Source organism: Salmo salar, chromosome ssa10 (assembly GCF_905237065.1).
Source record: "Salmo salar chromosome ssa10, Ssal_v3.1, whole genome shotgun sequence".
In the NCBI taxonomy this organism is placed as follows: domain Eukaryota; kingdom Metazoa; phylum Chordata; class Actinopteri; order Salmoniformes; family Salmonidae; genus Salmo; species Salmo salar.
This window is the reverse complement of record NC_059451.1, coordinates 75,212,588-75,227,793: the sequence shown is the minus strand read 5'-3', so window position 1 is coordinate 75,227,793 and position 15,206 is coordinate 75,212,588. Positions and strand designations below refer to the sequence as shown.

General features: G+C 42.7%; 1 protein-coding gene across 3 annotated transcripts in view; it reads right to left on the bottom strand.

Annotated features, from left to right (window-relative positions):
- LOC106561050 (ATP-binding cassette sub-family C member 8) overlaps window positions 1-15,206 on the bottom strand; it is a 123,165-nt gene that overhangs the window by 72,665 nt on the left and 35,294 nt on the right. For all 3 annotated transcript variants that reach the window (XM_045688098.1, XM_014124631.2, XM_014124633.2), the window contains exon 6: window positions 10,554-10,796. In XM_045688098.1, coding sequence (XP_045544054.1) covers window positions 10,554-10,796 — 243 coding nt within the window. The remainder of the gene's footprint in view (window positions 1-10,553; window positions 10,797-15,206) is intronic.

Sequence of the window (15,206 nt, the reverse complement as noted above, 5' to 3'; positions counted from 1 at the left end):
AGCATAGAACATTTTGATCCAAATTGGTTACTTGGATTTATTGCACTCGTTACTGAAATGGTTGTTCCTTGTTTAGATGGTTTAGGTAGTTTCATATCTTCTTCTCCCCAATCCAGAAATCATTCTGAATGCAGGTTATGAGTGAATACAAATTCCAAACGTTGGATATCCCCACTCTGGCTGGATTCCAATAGGAATTACACTTCACTTTGCAAGCCATCATAATGTGACTTGCAGGTATTAGGGTAAAACTAGGCCCTCAAAATAAGGTTTTATTAACTAATTGTACTGTGTTGAAGAATACAATTTAAATCATAATGGATCTGCTTATAATCTCACTTGGTGAAGGCAACAGGTCAAAGAAAATTGACTGCAACAACCATTTCTCTGTCACTTACAAATACAATCACGGGTGGTAACTACAATTCATCAGAAAGGCAAGGCACCCTGTGAAATATACAAATAAGGCTTTACACTAAACAGTGTGTTAATTTAATACCGAAATGTGTGGACCCATATTGACATCGGACCAGTGTTGGATTTAACACTGGAGAATTTGCTGTGCAGGATTCATGTAAAGTGCTATCAAAGTTCCTATTAAGGAATCAGAATACATTTCTGCTGTATTGCAGCGGCTCTCATGGTCAGTTCTTTCTAAAAAAAAATGTCTTCCAACAGAAAAACTAGGTCACACATCAAAAGGCTGTTAACATGACATGAAAAAGTAATTGGCCGGTGGAAAAAGACAACTGCATACCCAATTTGATCAGGAGCAGTGCACCAGCCACACAAAAAAAAAACTACAGAACTAGGACAAGCATGGAACCCCTGCTGGCTCGCTGTTTCTGTTGCATCTTGGGATTCAGTGTTTAATGAGGGAAGAAGGAGAAGAAAGTAGTTCTCGTGCTTCTCATCTCAGTGGTTCCCTAGTAATGATGTCCTCCCAGTTCTGCCATCTCATGAGTTCAGTTTTAATCCTAGGGTACTGTGACCTCACAGAAGAGATTAGCTCAGATCCTACAACACACCAGCATTCAGGCACTTGTGTGCAGTCAAAATATTTGTCTGATCTCAATATTTTAAACAAAGGTTTTAAACCCTCCATGTATACTGTATGAAGGATAAATATTCAGAGGCCAAACATTTTGTATGTTAAACTATTTATTGTAGTTATACCCCTGCCGCTGACAATGCGTTGTGTGATGTTTACACATTTAGAGTTTGTGATGATCAGAGAGAGCGTCTGGCTACTCTGGCTAGAGTAGTAAACAAGCCACAGCCTCTCGGTCTGTGTGTGCGCATGTGCAAGTGTGTGTGTCCTGGCTTTCCCACTCCTCTCTAGGGGGTGAAGGTCCTGGCTTGGAGGCAGCCTCTGGTCAGGCTTTTTGATGCAGAGAGCACAGGGGCAGATACATAAATAAACAAATAAACCAAATTTGGTTCTTCCGACTTCTGAAAATGACCTTGGTGTGTGTGACTTTCCTGTTTCATGGATACAAATGTGCACGTCACGTCCCAAGCCATTCATGCCTTCTAGCTCATATACGATTTGTCACGACACACTAACTGTCATAATCAGACCCTATGGCCATTTTCCCTTAGGCTCCATCTCAGCCAAATCCAAATATGTATTTATGCATATGGTTTCTAGTTTGACAGCAACGAACAGATATTCTGTTCATACCCTAGTGCTGTACTGTAGTGTAAATACCCATATGCTTGTTTTAACCCTACACTTGTTTCAACCCACCCCACAGTGCATTCTTATTAAAATAGCTAGGTGAGACAACACATCACAATCGTATAAAATATATTTTCCATCAACAAAGTAAGAGACCAGAGGTGGTGAGACCAGAGGTGATGGAGCGGAGTGCTCTGGATGGGATTTTGGGTTTGAGCATAACCTGAAGGTAAGAAGGTGCAGAGTAGCAGGGTGACATGGAAGAACTTGGGAAGTTTGAACACCAGGCGGGCTGCGGCATTCTGGATAAACTGCAGGGGTATGATGGCACAAGCGGGGAGCCCAGCCAACAGAGTGTTGCAGTAGTCTAGACGGGAGATTACAAGTGCCTGGATTAGGACCTGTGCCGTATCTTGTGTGAGGAAAGGTCGTCCTCTACGGATGTTGTAGGGCATGAACCTGCAGGAGCGAGTCACTGATGTTTGCAGAGAACGACAGGGTGTTGTCCAGGGTCACACCAAGGTTTTTGAACTCTGGAAGAGGGACAATGTGGGGTTGTTAACCATGATGGAGAGGTCTTGAAGCGGCAGGCATTTCCCGGGAGGAAGAGCATCTCCGTTTTGTCGAGGTTGAGGTGGTGGGTCAACATCCAAGTGGAGATGTCCGACAGCCATGCAGAGATGCGTGTCACCACCTGGGTGTCAGAAGGGGGTAATAAGAAGAGTAGTTGAGTGTCATCCGCATAGCAATGATAGGAGAGACCATGTGAGGATACGACAGAACCGAGCAACTTTGTGTGAAAAGAGAAAAGAGGAGAGGGCCTAGAACAGAGCCCTGTGGGACACCAGTAGTAAGAGCACATGGTGCAGACAGATTCTCTCTACGCCACCTGGTAGGAGCGACTTGCCAGGTAGGATGCAATCCAGGAGTGTGGAGAGGAGGATCTGATGGTTCACAGCGTCAAAGGCAGCAGATCTAGGAGGATGAGAACAAAGGGGTGAGAGTCAGCTGTGGCAGAGTGGAGAACCTCTGTGACACAGATAAGAGCGGTCTCAGTTGAGTGAGTCGCTGTGAAGCCTGACTGGTTAGGGTCAAGAAGATGGTTCTGAGAGAGATAACGAGAGAATTGGTCAGACGTGGTTCTTTCAGTGAGACACAACACGTGGCAGGGGACAGGGGTCAAGGATCAAAGGTCACAACAGGGTCAGGGTTTTCCCGTGCACACTGGACTCTGAGGTCAATGAGACAGTCTCGGCTGCTTGTGAATCCGAACCACACTTCCTTCCAGGAGGAGAGAAGGATTAGAGATGAAGGAGGGGAAAAGAAGACTGAAAGATTAAGAGGAGCAAGGTCATTATCATTCTACTGTGAACACTGCGACTTTTTGACCCCTCACAGGGTGAAAGAACTCGACATTTCATGGGAAGAAAGTGGGAAGAGTGTGTGTGTGTCTGTGTGTGTGGTGACTGGGTTTGTCCCTCTGCTACTCTGTGTGATGATTAAAGTCTCACGTTTCACATATTCCGGTTGTTTCAAATCAACATATAAGCAAAATAACATTATTTAGCCTGCAGAGTTACCAGATATGGCTTGGGATGTTACATGATCTTATTTCCTGTGAAACTGGACAGTAACGCACAGTAAGGGAACTGGAACGTTGGATGTGTGTGAGTGTGTGGGGGGATATACACTGCTCAAAAAAATAAAGGGAACACTTAAACAACACAATGTAACTCCAAGTCAATCACACTTCTGTGAAATAAAACTGTCCACTTAGGAAGCAACACTGATTGACAATAAATTTCACATGTTGTTGCGCAAATTGAATAGACAACAGGTGGAAATTATAGGCAATTAGCAAGACACCCCCAATAAAGGAGTGGTTCTGCAGGTGGTGACCACAGACCACTTCTCAGTTCCTATGCTTCCTGGCTGATGTTTTGGTCACTTTTGAATGCTGGCGGTGCTTTCACTCTAGTGGTAGCATGAGACGGAGTCTACAACCCACACAAGTGGCTCAGGTAGCGCAGCTCATCCAGGATGGCACATCAATGCGAGCTGTGGCAAGAAGGTTTGCTGTGTCTGTCAGCGTAGTGTCCAGAGCATGGAGGCGCTACCAGGAGACAGGCCAGTACATCAGGAGACGTGAAGGAGGCCGTAGGAGGGCAACAACCCAGCAGCAGGACCGCTACCTCCGCCTTTGTGCAAGGAGGAGCAGGAGGAGCACTTCCAGAGCCCTGCAAAATGACCTCCAGCAGGCCACAAATGTGCATGTGTCTGCTCAAACGGTCAGAAACAGACTCCATGAGAGTGGTATGAGGGCCCGACGTCCACAGGTGGGGGTTGTGCTTACAGCCCAACACCGTGCAGGGCGTTTGGCATTTGCCAGAGAACACCAAGATTGGCAAATTCGCCACTGGCGCCCTGTGCTCTTCACAGATGAAAGCAGGTTCACACTGAGCACATGTGACAGAGTCTGGAGACGCCGTGGAGAACGTTCTGCTGCCTGCAACATCCTCCAGCATGACCGGTTTGGTGGTGGGTCAGTCATGGTGTGGGGTGGCATTTCTTTGGGGGGCCGCACAGCCCTCCATGTGCTCGCAGAGGTAGCCTGACTGCCATTAGGTACCGAGATGAGATCCTCAGACCCCTTGTGAGACCATATACTGGTGCGGTTGGCCCTGGGTTCCTCCTAATGCAAGACAATGCTAGACCTCATGTGGCTGGAGTGTGTCAGCACTTCCTGCAAGAGGAAGGCATTGATGCTATGGACTGGCCCGCCCGTTCCCCAGACCTGAATCCAATTGAGCACATCTGGGACATCATGTCTCGCTCCATCCACCAACGCCACGTTGCACCACAGACTGTCCAGGAGTTGGCGGATGCTTTAGTCCAGGTCTGGGAGGAGATCCCTCAGGAGACCATCCGCCACCTCATCAGGAGCATGCCCAGGCGTTGTAGGGAGGTCATACAGGCACGTGCAGGCCACACACACTACTGGGCCTCATTTTGACTTGTTTTAAGGACATTACATCAAAGTTGGATCAGCCTGTAGTGTGGTTTTCCACTTTAATTTTGAGTGTGACTCCAAATCCAGACCTCCATGGGTTGATAAATTGGATTTCCATTGATTATTTTTGTGTGATTTTGTTGTCAGCACATTCAACTATGTAAAGAAAAAAGTATTTAATAAGATGATTTCATTCATTCAGATCTAGGATGTGTTATTTTAGTGTTCCCTTTATTTTTTTGAGCAGCGTATATATCAGTTCAGTGTTAACTAGAGAAGACAATCATCTATTTGGAAATCCATCTCTGTTTTACGGATGCATGTAGTCAAATCACCATAGGCCATTGGAGAACAGCGTTTAATTGTTTAGAGAACAAGTAAAATCAATGCTTTTTAGTTATTCCTATTGACATTTTATTTAAACAATCCAACTGGGCAAGCTGCATTGACGCAAGCTAACAAAATGCAATCCAAACAGAATATGTCATGCTTCAAAAGAAAGATCCTTATCAACCAAAACATACTGTGCAATCTGTTCTTATATAAACACTTAATACTGTCTTCATATGTCACTGTGTGGAACATCCAAGCTAATCTCTGCATTGTAAAAAAATATATATATTGTAATATATACTGTAATATTTGGTACCGTTGTTTTACGGTAACTAACAGGTAACTGGCTGCCAGTAGTTACTGTAATATCCGAGCAATGACAAACAGTACATTACTGTAATATTTACTGTATAATACTGTAAAAGTAAATTCTACTGTAATTGTAATTAATTAATTAATTCAATTCATTGAGGGGAGGTGGGGTTTGCATTTTACAGTATTTTACTGTAGTTACATGGGATTGGTGCAAGAAGGTTGACTGCTAGGTAACGTATTTTCATATTACAGCAAATCAAATATATACACACACCGTTCAAAAGTTTGGGGTCACTTAGAAATGTCCTTGTTTTTGAAAGATAAGCAATTTTTTGTCCATTAAAATAACATAAAATTGATCAGAAATACAGTGTAGACATTGTTAATGTTGTAAATTACTATTGTAGCTGGAGACGGCAGATTTTTTATGGAATATCTACATAGGCGTACAGAGGCCCATTATCAGCAACCATCACTCCTGTGTTCCAATGGCACGTTGTGTTAGCTATTCCAAGTTTATCATTTTAAAAGGCTAATTGATCATTAGAAAACCCTTTTGCAATTATGTTAGCACAGCTGAAAACTGTTGTCTTCATTAAAGAAGCAATAAAACTGGCCTTTAGACTAGTTGAGTATCAGGAGAATCAGCATTTATGGGTTCGATTACAGGCTCAAAATGGCCAGAAACAAAGACCTTTCTTCTGAAACTTGTCAGTCTATTCTTGTTCTGAAAAATGAAGGCTATTCCATGTGAGAAATTGCCAAGAAACTGAAGATCTGGTACAACGCTGTGCACTACTCCCTTCACAGAACAGGGCAAACTGGCTCTAACCAGAATAGAAAGAGGAGTGGCAGGCCCCGGTGCACAACTGAGCAAGAGGACAAGTACATTAGTGTCTAGTTTGAAAAACAGACGCCTCACAAGTCCTCAACTGGCAGCTTCATTAAATAGTACCCGCAAAACACCAGTCTCAACATCAACAGTGAAGAGGCAACTCCAGGATGCTGGCCATATCTCAGACTGGCCAATGAAAAGAAAAGATGGGTAAAAGAACACAGAGGAGCATCCCAGAGTCGCCTCTTCACTGTTGACGTTGAGACTGGTGTTTTGCGGGTACCATTCAATGTCTGCTTTGATTTTTACCCATCTACCAGTAGGTGTCCTTCTTTGCAAGGCATTGGAAAACCTCCCTGGTCTTTGTTGTTGAATCTGTGTTCAAAATTCACTGCTCGACTACAGATAATTGTATGTGTGGGGTACAGAGATGCGGTAGTCATTAACAAATCAAGTTAAACACAATTATTGCACACAGAGTCCACGCAACTTATTATGTGACTAGTTAGGCACATATTTACTCCTGAACAAATTTAGATTTGCCATAACAAAGGGGTTGAATACTTGATTCAAGACATTTCAGCTTTCCATTTTTTATTAATTTGTAAAAATGTCAAAAAACATAATTCCACTTTGACATTATGGGGTATTTTGTGTAGGTCAGTGACAAAAAAACCCTACATTTAATCCATTTGAAAATGTAGGCTGTAACACAACAAAATGTGGAGAAAAAAAAGTCTGAATACTTTCCGAAGGCACCCCTTGATGTTTTCTACATTTTGTTAGGGTACAGCCTTATTCTAAAATCAATTATATTATTTTTTCCCCTCATCAATCTACACACAATACCCCATAATGACAAAGCAAAAACAGATTTTTTGAAATGTTTGCTAATTTCTCACCGACCGGCTCGATTAAGCTTTAGCCCCACTCATCTCTTTAAGGATTCACATGTGAGGCTATATACTAAACAACCAAAGATTTCAAGACTAAAGACTGGTTTATACTACGGGTGTGTTCTGGAGTGCCAGAGTGCGCTTTGGGTGTTCGTAAACTCAGAGCATTATCAGGTTGTCCGTTCGTAATTTCAGAGCGGTTCGCTCTCGGAGCGTTCAGAGGTCACACTGGATGCTCTGGCCGAGGAGTAGGGTTGATCTGAGCGTTCTGACCTAACAACAGCAGTCAAGCACCCAAGCTAACTGGCTAACGTTGGCTAGCTACTTCCAGACACAAATGAGAGAACACCCCACTCTGACCATTTTACTTTGCCTAGCAGAGCTGTTTAGGCAGTTTTTATGTTCTCCAGAGCGTTGGTGACTGCAACTGTGCTGCTGGTAACAATTTAATTACACTTTTTTGACAACATTTACTGACACCGGCCATATTCAACGGGTGTTGAGCGTTCACAAATTCGTCAGTTATTCTGCACTCTGGCACACCCAGACGAGAGAGCTCTGAAATCAGAGTAGATAGCCTGAGCGAATTGACCAGCTATGTCTATCCACAATTGTTGCAGTGACATCATGAACATTCTATTGAAATTGGTTTGTGCTCTGACATGCACTGTCAACTGCGGGACCTTATATAGACAGGTGTGTGCCTTTCCAAATCATGTCCAATCAATTGAATTTACCACAGGTGGAATCCAATCAAGTTGGAGAAACATCTCAAGGATGATCAATGGAAACAGGATGCACCTGAGCTCAATTTCGGGTCTCATAGCAAAGGGTCTGAATACTTAGAGTAAAAGACAAAAGTTTAGACACCAACTCATTCAAGGGTTTTTATTTCTTTTTTACTATTTTCTACAGTGTAGAATAATAGTGAAGACATAACTATGAAATAACACATATGGAATAATGTAGTAACCAAAAAAAGTATTAAACAAATAAAAATATATTTTAGATTCCTCAAAGTAGCCACCCTTTGCCCTAATGACAGCTTTGCACACTCTTGGTATTCTCTCAAACAGCTTCATCTGGAATGCTTTTCCAACAGTCTTGAAGGAGTTCCCACATATGCTGAGCACTTGTTGGCTACTTTTCCTGTTGGCTGCTTTTTCTGCGGTCCAATTCATCCCAAACCATCTCAATTGGGTTGAGGTCGGGGGACTGTGGAAACCAGGTCATCAGATGCAGGACTCCATCACTCTCCTTCTTGGTCAAATAGCTCCTACACAGCCTGGAGGTGTGTTGGGTCATTGTCCTGTTGAAAAACAAAATGATAGTCCCACTAAGCACAAACCAGATGGGATGGTGTATCGCTGCATAATGCTGTGGTAGCCATGCCTTGAATTCAAAATAAATCACTGACAGTGTCACCAGCAAAGGACCCCCACACCATCACACCTCCTCCATGCTTTATGGTGGGAACCACAAATGCGGAGATCATCCGTTCACCTACTCTGCGTCTCACAAAGACACGGCGGTTGGATCCAGAAATCTCAAAATTTGGACTCATCAGACCAAAGGACAAATTTCCACTGGTCTAATGTCCATTGCTCGTGTTTCTTGACTCAAGCAAGTCTCTTCTTCTTATTGGTGTCCTTTCGTAGTGGTTTCTTTGCAGAACAGTTGATGTTGACATGTGTCTGTTACTTGAACTCTGTGAAGCATTTATTTGGGCTGCAATTTCTGAGGCTGATAACTCTAATGAACTTATCCTCTGCAGCAGAGGTAACTCTGGGTCTTCCTTATGGCAGTCCTCATGAGAGCCAGTTTCATCATAAAGTTTGATGGTTTTTGCGACTGCACTTGAAGAAACGTTTAAAGTTCTTGAAATTGTGCGCATTGACTGACCTTCATGTCTTAACCTGTCTGGGATAGGGGGCAGTATTTTCACGGCCGGATAAAAAACGTACCCGATTTAAACTGGTTACTACTCTTACCCAGAAACGAGAATATGCATATTATTAGTAGATTTTGATAGAAAACACTCTAAAGTTTCAAAAATATTTTGAATGGTCTTTTCAATTTGTAGTCACTCTGTTGCATCTCTATCGAAATTACAGTATCTGTGCTGTTACGTGACACTTTCTAAGGCTTCCATTGGCTCTAAAGCCTTCAGAAACCGGATTGACGCGTCTCCTGTCTCTGGGCAGATAACAGCAGCACAGTTTATCAGTGGACTGCCTGGTGACAGAGAGACTGGAGATGCGCATTCACGAGACCCCGCCATTTTTTTCTTTCCCTCTTTGAATGAATACAACATTGTCCGGTTGGAATATTATCGCTATTTTACGAGAAAAATAGCATAAAAATTGATTTTAAACAGCGTTTGACATGCTTCTAAGTACGGTAATGGAACATTTACAATTTTTTTGTCACGAAATGCGCTTGCGCGTTACCCTTTGGATAGTGACCTGAACGCACAAACAAACCGGCGGTATTTGGATATAACTATGGATTATTTGGAACAAAAACAACATTTGTTGTTGAAGTATAAGTCCTGGGAGTGCATTCTGACGAAGAACAGCAAAGGTAATCCAATTTTTCTAATAGTAATTCTGAGTTTAGTGAGCCCCGAAGTTGGCGGGTGTCTGAATAGCTAGCCTGTGATGGCTGAGCTATGTACTCAGAATATTGCAAAATGTGCTTTTGCCGAAAAGCTATTTTAAAATCTGACATAGCGATTGCATAAAGGAGTTCTGTATCTATAATTCTTAAAGTAATTGTTATGTATTTTGTCAACGTTTATGATGAGTAATTTAGTAAATTCACCGGAAGTTTTGGGTGGGAATGCTAGTTCTGAACATCACATGCTAATGTAAAAAGCTGTTTTTTGATATAAATATGAACTTGATTGAACAAAACATGCATGTATTGTATAACATAATGTCCTAGGAGTGTCATCTGATGAAGATCATCAAAGGTTAGTGCTGCATTTAGCTGTGGTTTGGGTTTTTGTGACATATATGCTTGCTTTGAAAATGGCTGTGTGATTTTTTTTTGGCTGGGTACTCTCCTGACATAATCTAATGTTTTGCTTTTGCTGTAAAGCCTTTTTGAAATCGGACAATGTGGTTGGATTAACGAGAGTCTTATCTTTCAAATGGTGTAAAATAGTCATATGTTTGAGAAATTGAAGTTATTGCATTTTTAAGGCTTTTGTATTTCGCGCAACGCTCTACCATTGGATATTGGTGAGGCGTTCCCTAGATGCAAGAGGTTTTAAAGTAATGATGGACTGTCGTTTCTCTTTGCTTATTTGAGCCTTAAAAAAGGTTTACAGTATCCAATACTATTACTATAACCTTTTTTGACCATTGTTTTTACGGAAACTTACAGCCCACTGGCTGCCAACTCACTCACTCACTCACTCACTCACTCACTCACTCACTCACTCACTCACTCACTCACTCACTCACTCACTCCCTTTACCCTCTGATTCTCAAAAGCCTTGCGGAGCTTCAGATAGTTGGTGAGGGCTCGCATGGCGATGGGCAGCTTGCCGATGACCTTGAGGTCGATGGGGCGGCGGTGGGCTGCTGTGATGAAGGTGTTCATCCACCAATAGGTGGCCTTGGACAGCAGGTTGACGAAGGGCTGCAGGAACCTCACCCCCAGGTCCTGCAGGTCCTCTGGGGGTTTCACCTCCGTAGCCTCAGTGAAACACAGGTAGCGCTGTGGGGAGGGACAGAGGGAGAGAGGGGTTATCAAGTGGGAAGAGAGAAAAAGACAGATGGAGGATTCACTAAAAAAGAAAGAGCCTAAATCATGAACATATTCAGAACTTAGAATACAAATGGGAACAACGAAACGAACTACACAACTATTCACTAACGTATATACAGTTTCGGCTACGCAAACTTAACCCTGCCAAGTTTTTGAGAGATAATGATTATCTTGTTGGACCTGTGAGCAACTGGATATGACAGATAGTGTCTGATAGTTATGTGTGATGTAGAGTATCTGACAGGGAAGCTTGCTCTGTTGCGTATTAAGTTATGGGTTGCCTGGTCGCGTCTTTGCGAATGCATCAATGCCTTGGCAAAGCCTCCCTGTATCACACACTGAAATAAGAAACCCTAAACTGTGTTCACTTGAGCTATTCAGCTTTAGAGCTTTGTCGAAGAGAAGTATTATGGCCTGCACTATGTCTAAGAACGAGGCACACTCCTGGTACCCCGAGCGCTGAAACTGGACGACAGAGTGAAACACTAATGGAACAGAGTCAGTTCAGTTCAGCAGTGAGAGTCTCAGCTTGGGGGAAACTAGGTTACTGAAGAATTACAGCATAGACACATAACTTCCAAACACTTACAGAGAATACGCCCACCAGATAAAACAAAAACGTAAAAAAGAAAATGTTTCTTAAAGTTGGAATCTGTAGTGGTGAAACTGCCACCATTTGTGATATTACAACAGAGACGTTACTTCAAATAACGAACACCATTTTTTCCCCCCGGACATCATTGCACACGCAATAGAACAGTAGAGTATGTACAACCATTTTTTTTTTACCAGGAAGCAGGACCTCCTTTTCTCCGTTTAACAAACAAAACAAAAAGAATAACAAATACGCCTGGAGCTGCTAGTGGCGTTGTTTCCCCTAATGCGGATCTCAGCTTTAAACTTAGTTATTTTCTAAAAGTCTAACCAAAACCTTTTCAGGATGTGGCAATCATTACTGCATCTTGTCAGTACATCTGAGGGTATAGTTTCACACTGTTTAATTTATATCTGCAGAAATAATTCCCACTTTCAAAAGGGCATCACTAGCTAGGTTTACAACCAATTGGCAACAGATTTTCATGCAGATATTCGAAAATCTGCATAAATAAAAGATGCGCATTTTAGACATGGAATGCGACGCAATGTGCTTTACAGGAAAAAACAACACATGAAAATAAAAGCTGAAATACTTACTACAGACTACTTCCAACCCTCTAACACAGAAACGTACTTCCTGCACAACAACAAAGACCTCTTCCAGTATGATAAAGAGTGATTTTTTGTCTTCTCACAGTTACCAAGTTAGGCAAGCTTGCATACACTATACAGTTGAAGTCGGAAGTTTACATACACTTAGGTTGGAGTCATTAAAACTCGTTTTTCAACCACTCCACACATTTCTTGTTAACAAACTATAGTTTTGGCAAGTCGGTGAGGACATCTACTTTGTGCATGACACAATCCAACAATTGTTTACAAACAGATTATTTCACTTATAATTCACTATATCACAATTCCAGTGGGTCAGAAGTTTACATGCACTAAGTTGACTGTGCCTTTAAACAGCTTGGAAAATTCCAGAATATTATGTCATGGCTTTAGAAGCTTCTGATTGACATAATTTGAGTCAATTGGAGGTGTACCTGTGAATGTATTTCAAGGCCTACCTTCAAACTCAGTGCCTCTTTGCTTGACATCATGGGAAAATCAAAAGAAATCAGCCAAGACCTCAGAAAAAAAAGACCTCTGCAAGCGTGGTTCATCCTTGGGAGCAATTTCCAAACACCTGAAGGTACCACATTCATCTGTACAAACAATAGTACGCAAGTATAAACACCATGGGACCACGCAGCCCTCATACCGCTCAGGAAGGAGACGCGTTCTGTCTCCTAGAGATGAACATACTTTGGTGCGAAAAGTGCAAATCAATCCCAGAACAACAGCAAAGGACCTTGCGAAGATGCTGGAGGAAACGGGTACAAAAGTATCTATAATCACAGTAAAATGAGTCCTATATCGACATAACCTGATAGGCCACTCAGCAAGGAAGAAGCCACTGCTCCAAACCACCATAAAAAAAGCCAGACTACGGTTTGCAACTGCACATGGGGACAAAGATCATACTTTTTGGAGAAATGTCCTCTGGTCTGATGAAACAAAAATAGAACTGTTTGGCCATAATGACCATCGTTATGTTTGGAGGAAAAAGGGGGAGGCTTGCAAGCCGAAGAACACCATCCCAACCGTGAAGCACAGTGGTGGCAGCATCATGTTGTGGGGGTGCTTTGCTGCAGGAGAGACTGGTGCACTTCACAAAATAGATGGCGTCATAAGGTAGGAAAATGATGTGGATATATTGAAGCAACATCTCAAGACATCAGTCAGGAAGTTAAAGCTTGGTCGCAAATGGGTCTTCCAAATAGACAATGACCCCAAGCATACTTGCAAAGTTGTGGCAAAATGGCTTAAGGACAACAAAGTCATAGTATTGGAGTGGCCATCACAAAGCCCTGACCTCAATCCCATAAAAAAGATGTGGGCAGAACTGAAAAAGCGTGTGCGAGCAAGGAGGCCTACAAACCTGATTCAGTTACACCAGCTCTGTCAGGAGAGAAATGGGCCAAAATTCACCCAACTTATTATGGGAAGCTTGTGGAAGGCTGCCCGAAACATTTGACCCAAGTTAAACAATTTAAAGGCAATGCTACCAAATACTAATTGAGTGTATGTAAACTTCTGACCCACTGGGAATGTGATGAAAGAAATCAAATCTGAAAGAAATCATTATCTCTACTATTATTCTGATATTTCACATTCTTAAAATAAAGTGGTGATCCTAACTGACCTAAGACAGGGAATTTGTACTAGGATTAAATGTCAGGAATTGTGAAAAACTGAGTTTAAATGTATTTGGCTAAGGTATATGTAAACTTCCAACTTCAACTGTATATACACAAAAGTATGTGGAAACCCCTTCAAATTAGGGGAGTTGGTCATGTCAGCCACACCAGTTGCTGGCAGGTGTATAAAATCGAGCACACAGCCATGCAATCTCCATACACAAACATTAACAGTAGAATGGCATTACTGAAGACCTCAGTGACTTTCAACGTGGCACCATCATAGGATGCCACCTTTCAAACAAGTCAGTTCGGCTAATTTCTGCCGTGCTAGAGCTGCCCCGGTCAACTGTAAACGCTGGTATTGTGAAGTAGAAACGTCTAGGAGCAACAATAGCTCAGACGCGAAGTGGTAGGACACACAAGCTCACAGTTGCAACACACAAACTATCTAGTTCCAAACTGCCTCTGGAAGCAACTTCAGCACAAGAACTGTTCGTCGGGAGCTTCATGAAATGGGTTTCCATGGCCAAGCAGCTGCATACTAGCCTAAGATCAGCATGCGCAAAGCCGAGCTTCGGCTGGAGTGATGTAAAGCTTGCCACCATTGAACTCTGGAGCAGTGGAAACGCGTTCTCTGGGGTGATGAATCATGCTTCATCATATGCCAGTCCAACGGACAAATCTGGGTTTGGCGGATGCCAGTAGAACCCTACCTACCCTACTTGTATAGTGCCAACTGTAAAGTTTGGTGGAGGAGGAATAATGGCCTGGTGCTGTTTTCATGGTTCGGGCTAGGCCCCTTTGTTCCAGTGAATGGAATTCTTAACTCTACAGCATACAATGACATTCTAGATAATTCTGTGCTTCCAACTTTGTAACAACGGTTTGGGGAAGGCCCTTTCCTGTTTCAGCATGACAATGCCCCCGTGCACAAAGCAAGGTCCATACAGAAATGGTTTGTCGAGGTTGGTGTGGAAGAATTTGTACTAGGATTAAATGGCCTGCACAGAGCTTTGTACTAGGATTAAATGGCCTGCACAGAGCCCTGACCTCAACCCCATCTAACACCTTTCAAAATTAATTGGAACTCCGACTGCGAGCCAGGCCTAATCGCCCAACATCAGTGCCCGACCTCCCTAACGCACTTGTGGCTGAATGGAAGCAAGTGCTCACAGCAGTGTTCCAACATCTAGTGGAAAGCCTTCCCAGAAGAGTGGAGCCTGTTATAGCAGCAAAGGGGGAATCAACTCCATATTAATGCCCATGATTTTGGAATGAGATGTTCGACAACCGGGTGTCACATACTTTTCGGTCATGTAGTGTATATGTGTAGAGTTAGTCAGTGTACATTGGTACTCAGAGGACTCTTCCACAACAGATGTGTCTTTCCTGACTGTAGATGTTGCCAATGCAACATACAACATTCTCTCTATACATAGTATTTTATCAAAACAGGAATGTATGTATAGACTACTCTGTGTTTGATGGCTCTGGTAGAAGCCCGAGGCATCATGAA